General features: G+C 38.1%; 1 protein-coding gene across 1 annotated transcript in view; it reads right to left on the bottom strand.

The window, feature by feature from the left end:
- The window catches only part of AMPH (amphiphysin), a gene marked incomplete at its 3' end in the record, with an annotated part of 180530 nt that overhangs the window by 48054 nt on the left and 119637 nt on the right, over positions 1-12839 (bottom strand). Inside the window, exons 6-9 of the mRNA XM_025200043.1 lie at positions 9806-9901; positions 8385-8492; positions 6445-6530; positions 1417-1492 (exon numbers count right to left, since the gene is read on the bottom strand). Of these exons, the coding sequence (XP_025055828.1) occupies positions 1417-1492; positions 6445-6530; positions 8385-8492; positions 9806-9901 (366 nt within the window). The remainder of the gene's footprint in view (positions 1-1416; positions 1493-6444; positions 6531-8384; positions 8493-9805; positions 9902-12839) is intronic.

Genomic DNA, 12839 nt, shown 5'->3' with positions numbered 1-12839 from the left:
GTATGGTCTGCGTGGTGCTTTTAGTTTGCTCATTTATCCTCTTCCTGGGATTATCTGAGCATATCTTAATTAGTTCTCTGCCACTGCAGTACCAAGGCTTTGGCAGTGCCCTTGTCCCTCCTACATGTTAGCTGTTGCAGGTTATAGAGTTTTATTATAGGTTATTTTATGACTGTATTCTACAAGGGAGATTAGAATAGATCTTCTTGTGGACACTTTCACATTACAGACAAATATAATTTTTGGCAACTTTAAAAAAGGGATGGGGTGGACTCACCACTTGGGAACATACATCAGGTTTTGTCTTAATGTTCCTGTTGGTATACTGATCCAATTTTAAACCTGTTTCATTCAGGGTTACAATTACAGCAATTTAACTAGCCTGTATTGCTACTGGAGTTTACAAGTATAACAGTTACATCACAGCAGTTTATATTTGTATCATTTGATGCAGTGGTTACCTCTATTTATACCTTCAGAAAACTGGCTGCCTACAAACGTAGGGGACCGTGTAAATTCTATTTGGAATATGGCAAGATATTATTTTAATTTAACTGATTTGGGTGTGTAAATCAGCCTTCAGGTCCTGTATGCATAAAGGTATTTCTGAAGTAACTGTATTTTGCCTGAGAATCATAGGTGTACTGATAAATTACTGGCAGTTTACTTCTAGACCTTGAAGGGAGCGGTATAAACATTGCTTCTTGAGCTTAGGGGGATGATGCAATGTTACACTAATAATAACAACTGATGCCTATCAACCTTACTGTACAAATAATAATTTCAAAACACAGTAATTTCAAAATACAAAATAATAATTTCAAAATATAATATGCGGGGGGGGGAGATGTGGAGACTCTAAACATTTTTAAAAACCCAGCTGAATGTTGAAATTGCATTTCAATTATAATCCAAAAATGCAAAAAATATGTGATGAAAACTAATATTTGTACTATACTATAAAGGAGATAAAAGGCACTTTTACGCATGCTCCAGGGGCTGGTGCTTTAACTAAGGAGAGTCCAAGACCCACTCTAAATTAAAGCAACACCACATCTCCTGTATCAGCATCCCCATGCTTAAAAAATGGCAGTGGGGGTACTTGAACTAAAGCTCATTTGACAAGCTTCAGCTCAACCACCCCCAGCGCCATTTTTAAGCGTGGGGATGCTGATACATGAGATTCAGGAGGCTGCTGGAGCGTGGCAATTGCCACACTCCAGCAGACTCAATTAACTGGGTTTGTTCCAACCTACTGGAATTCCAGCACATCGAAGCAGCCTCTGTGCTCGTGTATAGGCATCCAAAGGCTGTAAGAGTAACTTTTCAGACACACTGCTAATAGATTTTTTTACAGCTTTATACTAGGACATCCTTTTGCTATATCATTCACACAATACATTCAATTTTACTTACCAGAGCTATTTCCTTGTGAAACTTGGCTTCAAGGCTGGATACATTTTTGAATGTGTTCACATAGAAGCCAACTCGTCTAAGAAGGGATGACAGAAAAGGCAAAAAAGTGTGCAGAGAAAAAAAAGGAGAGATGTTAATTTCTTTCACAATACTGGCACAATATTAAACAATGTTATCCTCTTTTACTGATGACCAAAGTATTTCTTAAATTACACACCTCTGGGCCAAGATTTTGCTTTACTTTTCAGTGTTAAGGATTACTGTATTCCAAACGTGATCCCATTTATTTCAGGAGAATACTTACGGAGGAAATTAATAAGACTGAGTGTGGGCAAATCTGTCCCCAAAATATTATTACTGGCTCAAATGCAATAAGGATCAATATAAAATGAGAAGCATTAATTTTAAGGAGACTATTGCAGTGTTAGCATTCCAGAATTATTGTTATATACATGTATTGTATTACAATAATAACAGTTGTGAGACAGGTATATTTTGTGCTAGACAAATTCCAAATGAATGGAATGACATTCCCAAGCAGTTTCACAATCTAATTAAGTAAGACAGACTGACAGGTGGGAGGAGAAAAGAGAAGTACTTAAAAGTGATTTGCCCTTAGTCTCATGCTAGGTCAGTGGCAGAGCCTGAAATAGAAACCAGTTTTCCCAAATCCCCAATTAATGGTCTCTTGACCATGCTAGCCACCTAAACTGTGCTGCCTATTTTAAATAGAAGAGAATACGTTCTACAGACTTGGCATATCCATCACGTTTTTTTGACACGTCTGAAAAAGGATGTATAGTTTAAAGCACTGTTTTTCAACCTGTGGGTTGTGTTCCAAAAGTGGGTCATAACAATATATGGAAGGGTCATGAACAAACTTTAAAAAACGGATCAAGAAACTTTAAAAATAGAGTCTCCTTTAAAGGAGAAAAACATGAGAAACCGTGGGTTTTCCCTTGCAGGCTGGTAGAGTTCCAGCCTGCAAGGACTGCTTGGGGCTGGGGAAATGGGAGAACAGTGATCAGATAGGGGGTGCCCCATGTATGTGCATGTGCACACATGTATGTGACAACCAGGCAGCATGGAGAGCAGCTCCTACAGCTCCCCATAGGTGCATCTATGGGGCGGGAGAGAGGAGGGATGGCATAGATGACATGTCAGGGGGTAGGAAGGCACAGGTGACACTGCCCACCACCCCACCTCCTCCCCAAGGTAGAGCCATGGCCTGCGGGGAGCAACAGTGTCAGCTGGACCATGGTGACAGGGTAGAGCCGTGGCCTAGTGCATGAGCAGCAGGTGGTGGGGAAAGGTGATAAGGAGTTTAACTCATCAATATGTAGCATCTGCCCTTAGTGATTTTAAAATTAAAATAGTAAAATAGGATATTTCAACTTTTGTCATATTTTGACATGTTAAGATTAGTTATGAATATTATGATAGTGACAATACTAAACTGCTATGGACATTTTATAAATTAAAAAAATAATAAAAATGAAAAACAGATCCATAAAATTAAACAAAAATAGAAACTTTTTCATATTCTTAAGTGAAATTTAGTTCTCATTTTTCTTCAGTCTCACAAGACACATAACAGTCGATACAGTTTCATTAAAGAATTCAAATTTATCAAAATGGCCTTTTCTGATGAAAAACACTTTCAATTAAAATTTTCCAACTCGTTTTAGTAGGAAAAGGCTTAGGGCCATGGGATGGCAAAGATATACATTTTTTTTTTCAGAGTTTTTTTTTTATATATATATATTTTTCAGAGTTGTAGTAATAAGCCAAACAGAAACAGTGTCTATTATGTAAAGTACAATCCCCATCATCATATTATCATTGTGCATGGAAAGCACTCCTATGAGAAAGAATACTTGTGGACTGTTGTGAAATGAATTGTAAGCACACATTATACATTATAGCCTTATATCAAGATTAAAATTATAACACAGTTTAAAATACTATAATGAATGCCCTGATATAGTTGAGGCATGTATATAAAAGGAAAATTTTACTTTGTATTTATAAAGTTATTGTTTCCATAGTAAATCAGTCATCTTAAGACTTTATTATAGGTGGGACTAATAGTATTGCCTATCAAGTTCACAAGATACTTCTCCAGCAAAGACCCTGCTTTCAGTTGCTTTTAACTTTTCCAAACAGAAGTACTTAATAAAATTAAACGTGCCATATCTATTTAACTCTAAAGTACAGAAGTAGACTGATGGATGAATGTGGCCCTGATGTTCATTTAACATCTGATGGCATAATAGGGGCTTATATTAGTATGAATTCCATATCCATCTTCTTTATTGGCCTTTTACATCCCAGACAAATATATAGGGGCATTAATGAACTTGAGAACGTAGGCAGAATTATCACTCCTGTTTACTACTGAGGTTGCATGTTGCCCATGTGAAAAAAATCTGTTAACTTCTTTTGGAAAAGTGTTAGTACTCCCGTGATTTGTGGCAAGGACATTACGTTTGGTAGGCTCTGTGTCCAGGATATGCCCTTGGCTGTCATCATGACAATCTGGCTGATTGGAACCAAATTATAAGTCTCTAAAAAAAATCTGATTTAATATGCTGAGCAGACATCTCTCATTTTAGCAGCTCCACCTTCACTGAACACTAGTTCAATCTCTCACAGCTCATATGGTTGTAAAAAATGTACATATGCCATCTCCACACAGCAAATAAACATGCTCCATCTTCTCATGTTTCCTACTAGTGATCAGACTTTACATTTTCCACACCCACAGAGCAACTAATCATGCTCCTTCCTCTCTTACATGTGCCTGGGTTGCGCATGCACCATGTCTGTAAGATAAGTGAGTATGGTCTGTCCAGCCTGGGGCCAAAGTGCAAAACTGGACCTTCTAAACAGTTTTATTAATCTAATCCTGATTTTCCACCCCCACCTGAAAAGTTCTGGTTAACTCAACCTGAATTCAGAAACAGTTTGAGATGATTGAAACCATATTTTATTATTTTAGCATTTGCCTAAAAAAAAAAAAAATCACCCAGATTTGTTGTGAAGTTAAAACATTTGATCATTAGTAGCATGTTTTAAAACAAAGAAGATACATAAATTGTGGCTGCAAAATATACATATATATGTAAAAGAAAGTACATTTAAATATAAAATACACATTTGCAGATGCATGCAAATATTTGCAAAGTTTGGTAGAGCAAATATTTGTACTTCATGTGTATAAGCACATTTTGAAACTGTTCTGAGTTTTCCATCATTTCCAATTCTCCTCTCTCCTGCCTCCACTAAGAAATTCTACGTGCAATTTCAACAAATTTTAACCAATAAAACAAAAAACAATAACAAAGCAAACCATCAACTCTGGGCTGAGGACAAGCCTGAGAAATTTCAGCCCAATTTCTCTGTAAAGCTATACAGACCTAAAAACAGGACTCTGAATGAATGTGCTTTCTGAACCATGTCTGCAGGCTCAACTATACAATGAAATTCTATCAACCACTTAGACTAGTTAGAAGGGAACATATTGTAATAAAAAAGACACGTACTCCAAACCATTCAAACAGGTTTTTTTTTCCTTCCCCATCCCATAAAACAAATATATTGAAGATACATGAGACTTCTTAGCTGATAGGACTAACAGCATCAATAGGAAAATCCCTATTGATTTCACTTTTAAAATGAATTAATTTAGAGAGCAATAGGAAACAAAAGGCAGCTCTGATGAACCAAAACACTTTTTTTCAAGTGTCACTTGAAAGAATGTAGCATCAAAGAATGTAGCACTCAGATGAGACAACTATTTCTCTATATTCTCTATTTCTATCAGTTTTGTTCACTACAAGTCACAACCATACACCCTTTTCTGGTTCTTTTTAAACTAACTTGCAACACAAGAAACAATGCCATCTGAATGAAAACAAGATCTCTTACACTGGAAGTCTTCCAAACACTTTTATTTGTGATTACCCATCTTCAATGCATATGATCCTGGATCATATAAAACCTCTATACCCTACATCCAATGTGGGACTCAAACTATACAAAGTACTAACATAAAAAGAGTATAGGTGGAAGCAGTTATAGGTAAATATTATTATTCATTACTTACACTTTTGTTGATATTTTACTTTACAGGAGGTTTGCAGAAAAGAATTGTCATACATTTATTATAAACTTGTGAAAGTCTTTTCTTATGAACAAATTAATGCATCATAACATGTCAACTTTACTATAGTTCATAAAAGACAGGATAATATATTTTTTTTATCAGTCTGGCAAGTAGAGAGACTAATTCTCAGTTTTCAGAGATACATGGTTACTTTGTACTTCATATTAGCTTATCAAAATGTTGGCCATTTTTACACTGATGGGGAGTGGCATAGGACTAAAGGTTGGCATAAAAACCAGTTTGGATTTTTTTTTGAAAGGTTAGGACAGCTTTCAGGAAATCTTTGGGCAACAGGGCTAGCCACAAGAGGTTGAGAATGTTCAGTTCTATGTTCTGCCAGATATTTCTCCGTGACCATGGACAACTCACAAAATGGAGATAATATTACTTCTGAACCTCAAAGGAAATTCATGAGGATGAAGATTGAAAGGTTCTCAGATACTGTAATAACTACAGTATCATAAGCAGAGGTGTAACTGGCCAGCACTGTGCCCTGGACAACAGCAGCACATGGTACAGGGCAGTGGACTGAGGTTCACTGCTGCTGGGAGAGATGTCACCTTTTTCTTGTTGCCAACATACATGTTGAGTGGCCACTTAAACACCAGTTTTTAGCAGCAAAATAAGGAGGTGACCTCTCTGTCACCAACAGCATATCACTAGCTGCTGCTTGTGCACCTCATGCTGCTGCCTGTTCTTTGTCCTCCATGCTGTCAGAGCCACACTGAAGCCAGAGCCACTGTAGGTAAGGTGCAGGGCGTGAACCTGGAGCACCCCTCAGCCAGTAGGTGTTTGGTGCCTCATTCTCTTAATAGACTTTACAAATTCTAAAAGTTAGATGCACACATCCTTTGGCTTACCTTGACCATAAAGATGGCAGCTCCTCTTGTAAATCAGAGTTAAAATCTTCAAACACTTTCTGTGCTTTTTGAAACTCTTCCTCTGCCTACATCACAACAACACAGGTGAACTTTTATAGTCATGCCAAAATACAATGAAACGGGGGCAATCTTGTTTTTATTAATAAAAGTACTTCAGGCTTCTGTGCAAATGCAGTTGTTTCAGTTTGCAAGGGATCTAGCAAATAGTATACCTGAGTACTTCTGGTTCCAGTGAAGTAAATGCCCCAGACTGGAAGTAAAATTCCATTTGTTGTTTCAAAATGTGAAAAGAGAGATAGTTAGCCATGTTAGTCTGAAGTCAGGCAGAAGGCAGGGTAGATTTGCACCTCACAGAATAATTAAAATGTAGCTCTTCTCCATCCCCTCTATAACTAGGTTATTACTAAAATTAAATTTTATAAATTTATAACTAAAACTTTAGTTAGTTCATAAGGTGCAAACTCAGCCCTGTCTTCTGCCAAAATGTGAAAAGGCATGAGTTCCCCATAGATTTAATGAAAAATGTTAAACCTTTGGAGCCTGCTTCAAAGGTTCAAGACTAAATTAAATCTTCTGATGAATATAGATTGAGTGCCAAATTTGTAACAAAACTGAAAACAAGACAAGTCTATAGAAAACTCACTCAGTAATGTCATTAACTTATAGTTGTATAGTTTACACTCTGTGACAGATAAAATTCTGGGGCATGATCCTACAAAAACCTCATTCACGTTAGTGATCCTATTCATTCAATGAGATTACGCACATGAGTAAGGGTTACGGCAGATCTCCCAGAGGTAATCTTCAATCTCATAAAAGATCAAATTCCACCTTGTACCACAGGTCAGCCCCAGATGTGTATATTCCAGTCAAAACTGTAAATTAGGGCTTAAATGGGCCCTCGTCTCAAGAAACAATCTGACCATAATCCACCCAAATAGTTAGCATTTGATTAAATTTAAATCCATGACTAGTTCTGTTTCCTTTAATGGTATAGAACAGATGAGTGTTTCCTAAACGTTTGATACCTGGGACACTTCTTTTTCTGAATTAAAATTGGTGACATATTTCACTCTGACACATGAAAAATTATATTTATGTTTATACATGTATAAATTAATATTTCAGTATATTGTAATACAAATCTTACAATATTATATTATACATTTCACTCTCCACTTTCACATAAATTATAGTAATTAATTATATTAATGACCTATTATATATACGAGTGTGTGTGTGTGTGTGTGTGTGTGTGTGTATGTGTACACACACACATGCATACATACAGGCTCCATCTGTATGTCTGTCTGCCTGCATGCCTGCAGCAGTGTGTGCTGCTGGGACTCTATGGGTGAGAGGGGCAGAGGCAGCACGTGGGCTCCCTGGGAAGGGGTTGGGGAAGGCAGCAGTGGCAGTCCCCAAAGGAGCATATTACATATAAATATTACATCTGAAAAGTTATATTTATAGTTATAAATGTATAAATTAATATTTATAACTATAAATATACCTACAGGGCGGGAGAAGCGGAGGGGACGAGCTGGCCTGCAAAGCGTGGCTCTGCCTGTATGTCTGCCTGCCTGCCCACTTGCAGCGGAGTGTGCTGCTGGGACCCCAGGAGGGAGGGAAGGGGGAGGCTGGGGCAACATAGGTGTTGACTGGGGAGTGGTAGGGGAAGGCACCAGCAGCTGGGGCAGGTGCAGGATAGGGTGCCAGACAAGGGAGGAGAGCATTTACCTCCTCACACAGGGGGATCTTGTGGCACACTTCCATTGCTCTCATTGGCACACTAGTGTGCTGTAGCATACCCTTTGGGGATCATTGGAATAGACCTTGAATAAAAGCTTTGCACAAAAGTGAATTTTAGCCAAACTCAAGCTGACTTCTGCCAGTATCACTTTGAAGTAATGTATTACCTTAGTAATTCTGCTTTCATCTTTTTTCTTTGAGCTCTGCAAGGCTTCTAAGTGATGTCTTGCACTGTCGTAGTCAACTAGCTTTCTGCTTCGCTTTGCAATGCGAGTCTGCAGAGAGTTACAAAAATAAAATTCAGAGCTGTTATCATAGGTGCAACCTTGATGTAAGTTTTGCTTTGATTTGTCTTTGAATCTTTCTAACAACTCTTCTTTTACAATCAAAACTTTATTTGCTGTAATATTGTATGGTTAAAGTGAGTTTGGGGAAAGAGATTAATAAGGAGCCTATTTATTAAGAATTAATTACTTGACAAGGGTTTTGTGTATATCTAGCCTAACCACTGGGACCTTAGATATCAGTTTGATTATATATATTTTGATCTGTATTGCTAGAAATCTCCAGCAACGCAAACTGACTCTTTAATCTATAATGTTGATACTAATTGTCTTTCCTTTTACATCATGTGGTATATATATTTAATGAATAATTATATTATTTTTCACATTCCTAAAACATTTCCAAACACAAATCTCTCTAGGATTCCATTGATACAAAATTGATCCATTCAATACTGCCATCATACAAAGGGATTTCCTATTAACCTATTATAGTTATTTTTCAATATTTAACATAACAATAAAAGTGGGTCTTCGAAAGCTGCTGATTTTCTAATGATGCATACTGCACATAAAATTTCCTTCAAATCCTAGGCTGTACCTAATGAAAACCTGGCATCTCTCAGGAGCAGATTCAGGGCTTTAGGCCACCTTTGAACATCCATAACTCTAAACTGTCTTGGTATAGACTAGCTTCTTCTGTAAACTGGAAAGGACTATAGATAATTCTGTTATAAGGGAGTTACAGCCATATCCCATAGACACATGGGACATGTGATTATGAAATCCTTACAGAGGAGATATGGTTAAAATGGTCTAATGGAAGAGGACCTTTGCCCTGTATAGCAGCAATCCCTATGGACACTGAGACTGATGAAACCACAAAAGCCATTTATGGCTTCAAATCAGAGATAGAAAATCAGTGACTTCTAAACATCCACAAGAGCATGGAAAAGCTCTTCTTATCACAATAGTTATTCTATAATTCCTTGATGGCTCAAGGGCTTGATCCAGCATCACTGAAGTTATCCTGCTCATATCTATAGGAGCAAGCAAAACCTTTTTAAAACGTTTGTACTAAAAAGGTTAATTTACCTTGACTTCCTAAGGCAAAATACTTTGTTTTGTTCATTCAATAAAACAGTTCAGTCTGCAAATGGGTCCTGCTTATAAAATAGGATGTTTCATATGCCACATGAGTGGTGCCTTCCTATATACCCTTTATTTCATATTGCTTCTGTTTATGAAACAAAAGTAATTGGTAAGCTTTAAAATCTTCCCTCCATAGTAAAGCATTACTGTACTTTTATATCGGGAAACTGTCCCAGGTATGTATCCAGAGTCAGCAATGACCCATCCACCAACTTTTGATGAAAGTCTTCCCAGAGTTCATCACATTTCTGTAAAGAAAAATGAGATACAGAGAAATACAACTGAAAATTGCTTTAATTCCTCTCAAAACTTAGGGGAAATACTAATGTATATGGCAAACTAATCTTTCTAAAATCTTCTTATTTTTTTCATAAAGAATGCACATTCCAATGCAAGTTTCAATTTACAGTAAAATAGATTTTAGTCAGGTAATCAAATGCACCATTTTTGAAGTCTTCAAAATAACAATAGGAGCAGCCTTGGAAATAATGGAACCAAAGATTATTAGCTCAAGCAGGCTGGTCATCAAGGTATTTTAGTTCCCATACAAGCTCATGGATTGCATAATGAACCTTCCTTTAATAAGCAGCAAGATACAACTGAAAACAAAATTAAACAAAATTCATAGAGGGATCTGTAGTTTTAATTGTGTGGGCCTATATTTTTAAATACATTTAAATTTATGGGGGGGTCATCTTTCCACTCCAGAAAATGCAACTCCCCACATAAGCTTCTCAAATATTACCAAACCAGAGTATCTGAGGGTTAATAGCCAAGCATACCTCACAGAACTCAATGGATCTATTAGATTACTTGGATTCAGAATCTGAACCATTACTCTATCAACTGACAAAAAGGTCATTAGTTATTTAATGTGGCTGAAGAATAGCCCACTCCTATATTCACTCTTGGAGGAATACAAACAATTGAGTTCTCCTGCCCGCTTTAATGCAGCTGAGCTCTCTTGGAATACTGTAGAGCAGGGGTGGCCCAACCTGTGTCAGATGTGCCACAAGTGGCATGGGCAGCCTCTGTCCAGGGCCAGAAAGAGGGGCAGGCAGCATAGCAGCAGATAGGAAAGGAGGCGGAAAGCAGAGCAGCAGGCCAAGCCTGCAGCACAGGGCAGGAGGCAAAAAAGCAGAGCAGCTCATTGGGCAAGGGTCCAGGGCTAATTTGTGGCACAGGTGTCAAAAAGCTTGTCCCCCACTGGTGTAGAGGGAGGAGTGGAATCCCATGCCAGATGTACAGTGCTGGCACAAAAGCAAACTGCCTTTTTAAACACCTGCAGGACTTGGGTTTTCAATCTGGCAGATCACAAACAAACGTCAGAAATTCATAAACATCAGAAATTCATAATCACCTATCAAAAGAGAAGGAGTTCCCAGCTAGAACTTAGTCAGATGAATTCAGGGGCTTTCCAATATGGAAAAGGCTAAGGAGTATTGTCCTGTCAAATTACTGATACCTTGAGAAAGCAGCATTCCTGGAGACGTTTTTCTAGCCATACTGTACTCAGTATGGCTAGAAAATCTACGCGTGCAATAAGCATGTAGCAATAAACTCTGGCACAGTTCATACCAGAGTTTCTTGCACCTGGGTGTAGCATTTACACATGCACCTGGGACTCCAGCACATGGAGCTGAGGCAGCACAGCCCTGGCGGGCAAAGGCCTTGGGGGTCAGCCTGCCAGCCCAGGGTTGCTTTGCCCCTGCTCAACATACTGCAGAGGTGCTGGCTGGAGCATGAAGGTACTTCAGTGTGAGGCTACCTGACAGGCAGCCCCCACACTGTAGCACTATCATGCCCCAGCCAGCCCCAGTCACAGTCTGCAAGTGTGTTTCAGTACATGTAACTTCTCCATTGTAGGATAGTACTGTCTGGGAGAAGTACTATCCTACAATGGAGAAATTACATATACTGAAACACACTTGCAGACTGTGACTGGGGCTGGCTGGGGCATGAGAGAGCTACAGTGGAGCGGAGTTAATTAATTTACTGCCCCCTATTATGGGTGCACGTGTAGATGCTGACACTTTACTGTGGAGCTAATTAGTCAACTCCACAGTAAAGTGCATGTGTAGATGCACCCACTGTATGTTAATTATTCTGTGCCATAGTAAGACTCATTGTAAATAGGCTATGCCAGTATTTATTTCCTATCCTAATTGCAGCCTCTACTGAATTATTACAATCCATTAATCACACTTTAAAAACTATTATTTATTAACATGATATTTAATCACAGTGGGGGAGAGAGAGCAACAAAGTAGATCATGGCAAGTAACTGTCGTAGCACATTTTCATCTGAAAATAATTTGCAGAGAAATTATAAACAAATTAAAACCTCGGAGGTTTTTTAAAAGCTAAAAGAACTGAAAAACATTGTTCAAAAGTGTTTCTAACCATCATCACTTCTATTAAAGATCAATGTTATGCAAGATGGAACAATTAAGCAATAATCACCTATCTATCTGAATAGGTACCGTATTTACTCGAATACAAGATAAGGTTTTAAAAGCCCTTTATCTTACATTCACATACAAGAAAAACTCATTAAATACATTGTCTATCACTGAACTGCTGTCAAAAGCAGCATGTGCTTAGTAATGGAAACCAACTATGAAGCTGATTAAATTCAACCAACACTGAACATGACTATAAAACACATTGGCTCTATTGGGCAAACATGCTGATGGAATCCTGGGTTTTTTTTGACCCTTAAAAGAAAAACAGGAGGGTGTTCCTGCCACATGGAACTGGTACTGGGTTTGGAGGTACTGCAATAACAAGGGAGTGCTAGGAATACCAGAGCCAGCCCTGAAACCGTCCCCTTGGTGCCAAAAATGTTTGATCTTGGCAAAAAGACTGAAATTTTTTTATTAATACATTTTGTGTTCCAGGTCAAGTCAGCCAAATCAGTTCTAAATCATATTGATTGGGCACAATGCAATCATTCCAAAAACCATATGGATTGAGCAGGAAGAACTCAATTATTCTAAACACCATGTATGGCACTACAACCAGCGCGCATCTTCTGTCCCAGGCTTTCACCCCAATGACTTCAGATACTCCCTAATCCATTGACAAGCATCTTATGTGCAGGCCCAAGCCTGGATGTCTTGGGATTCAGATGCCTCCACTTAACCTTAGACCACAAGAGGCTGAGATTTTTTTAATTTGGGGGGG

This window comes from Alligator sinensis, unplaced genomic scaffold (assembly GCF_000455745.1).
Source record: "Alligator sinensis unplaced genomic scaffold, ASM45574v1 scaffold254_1, whole genome shotgun sequence".
In the NCBI taxonomy this organism is placed as follows: Eukaryota; Metazoa; Chordata; order Crocodylia; family Alligatoridae; genus Alligator; species Alligator sinensis.
This window is presented reverse-complemented; position numbering and strand designations above follow the sequence as displayed.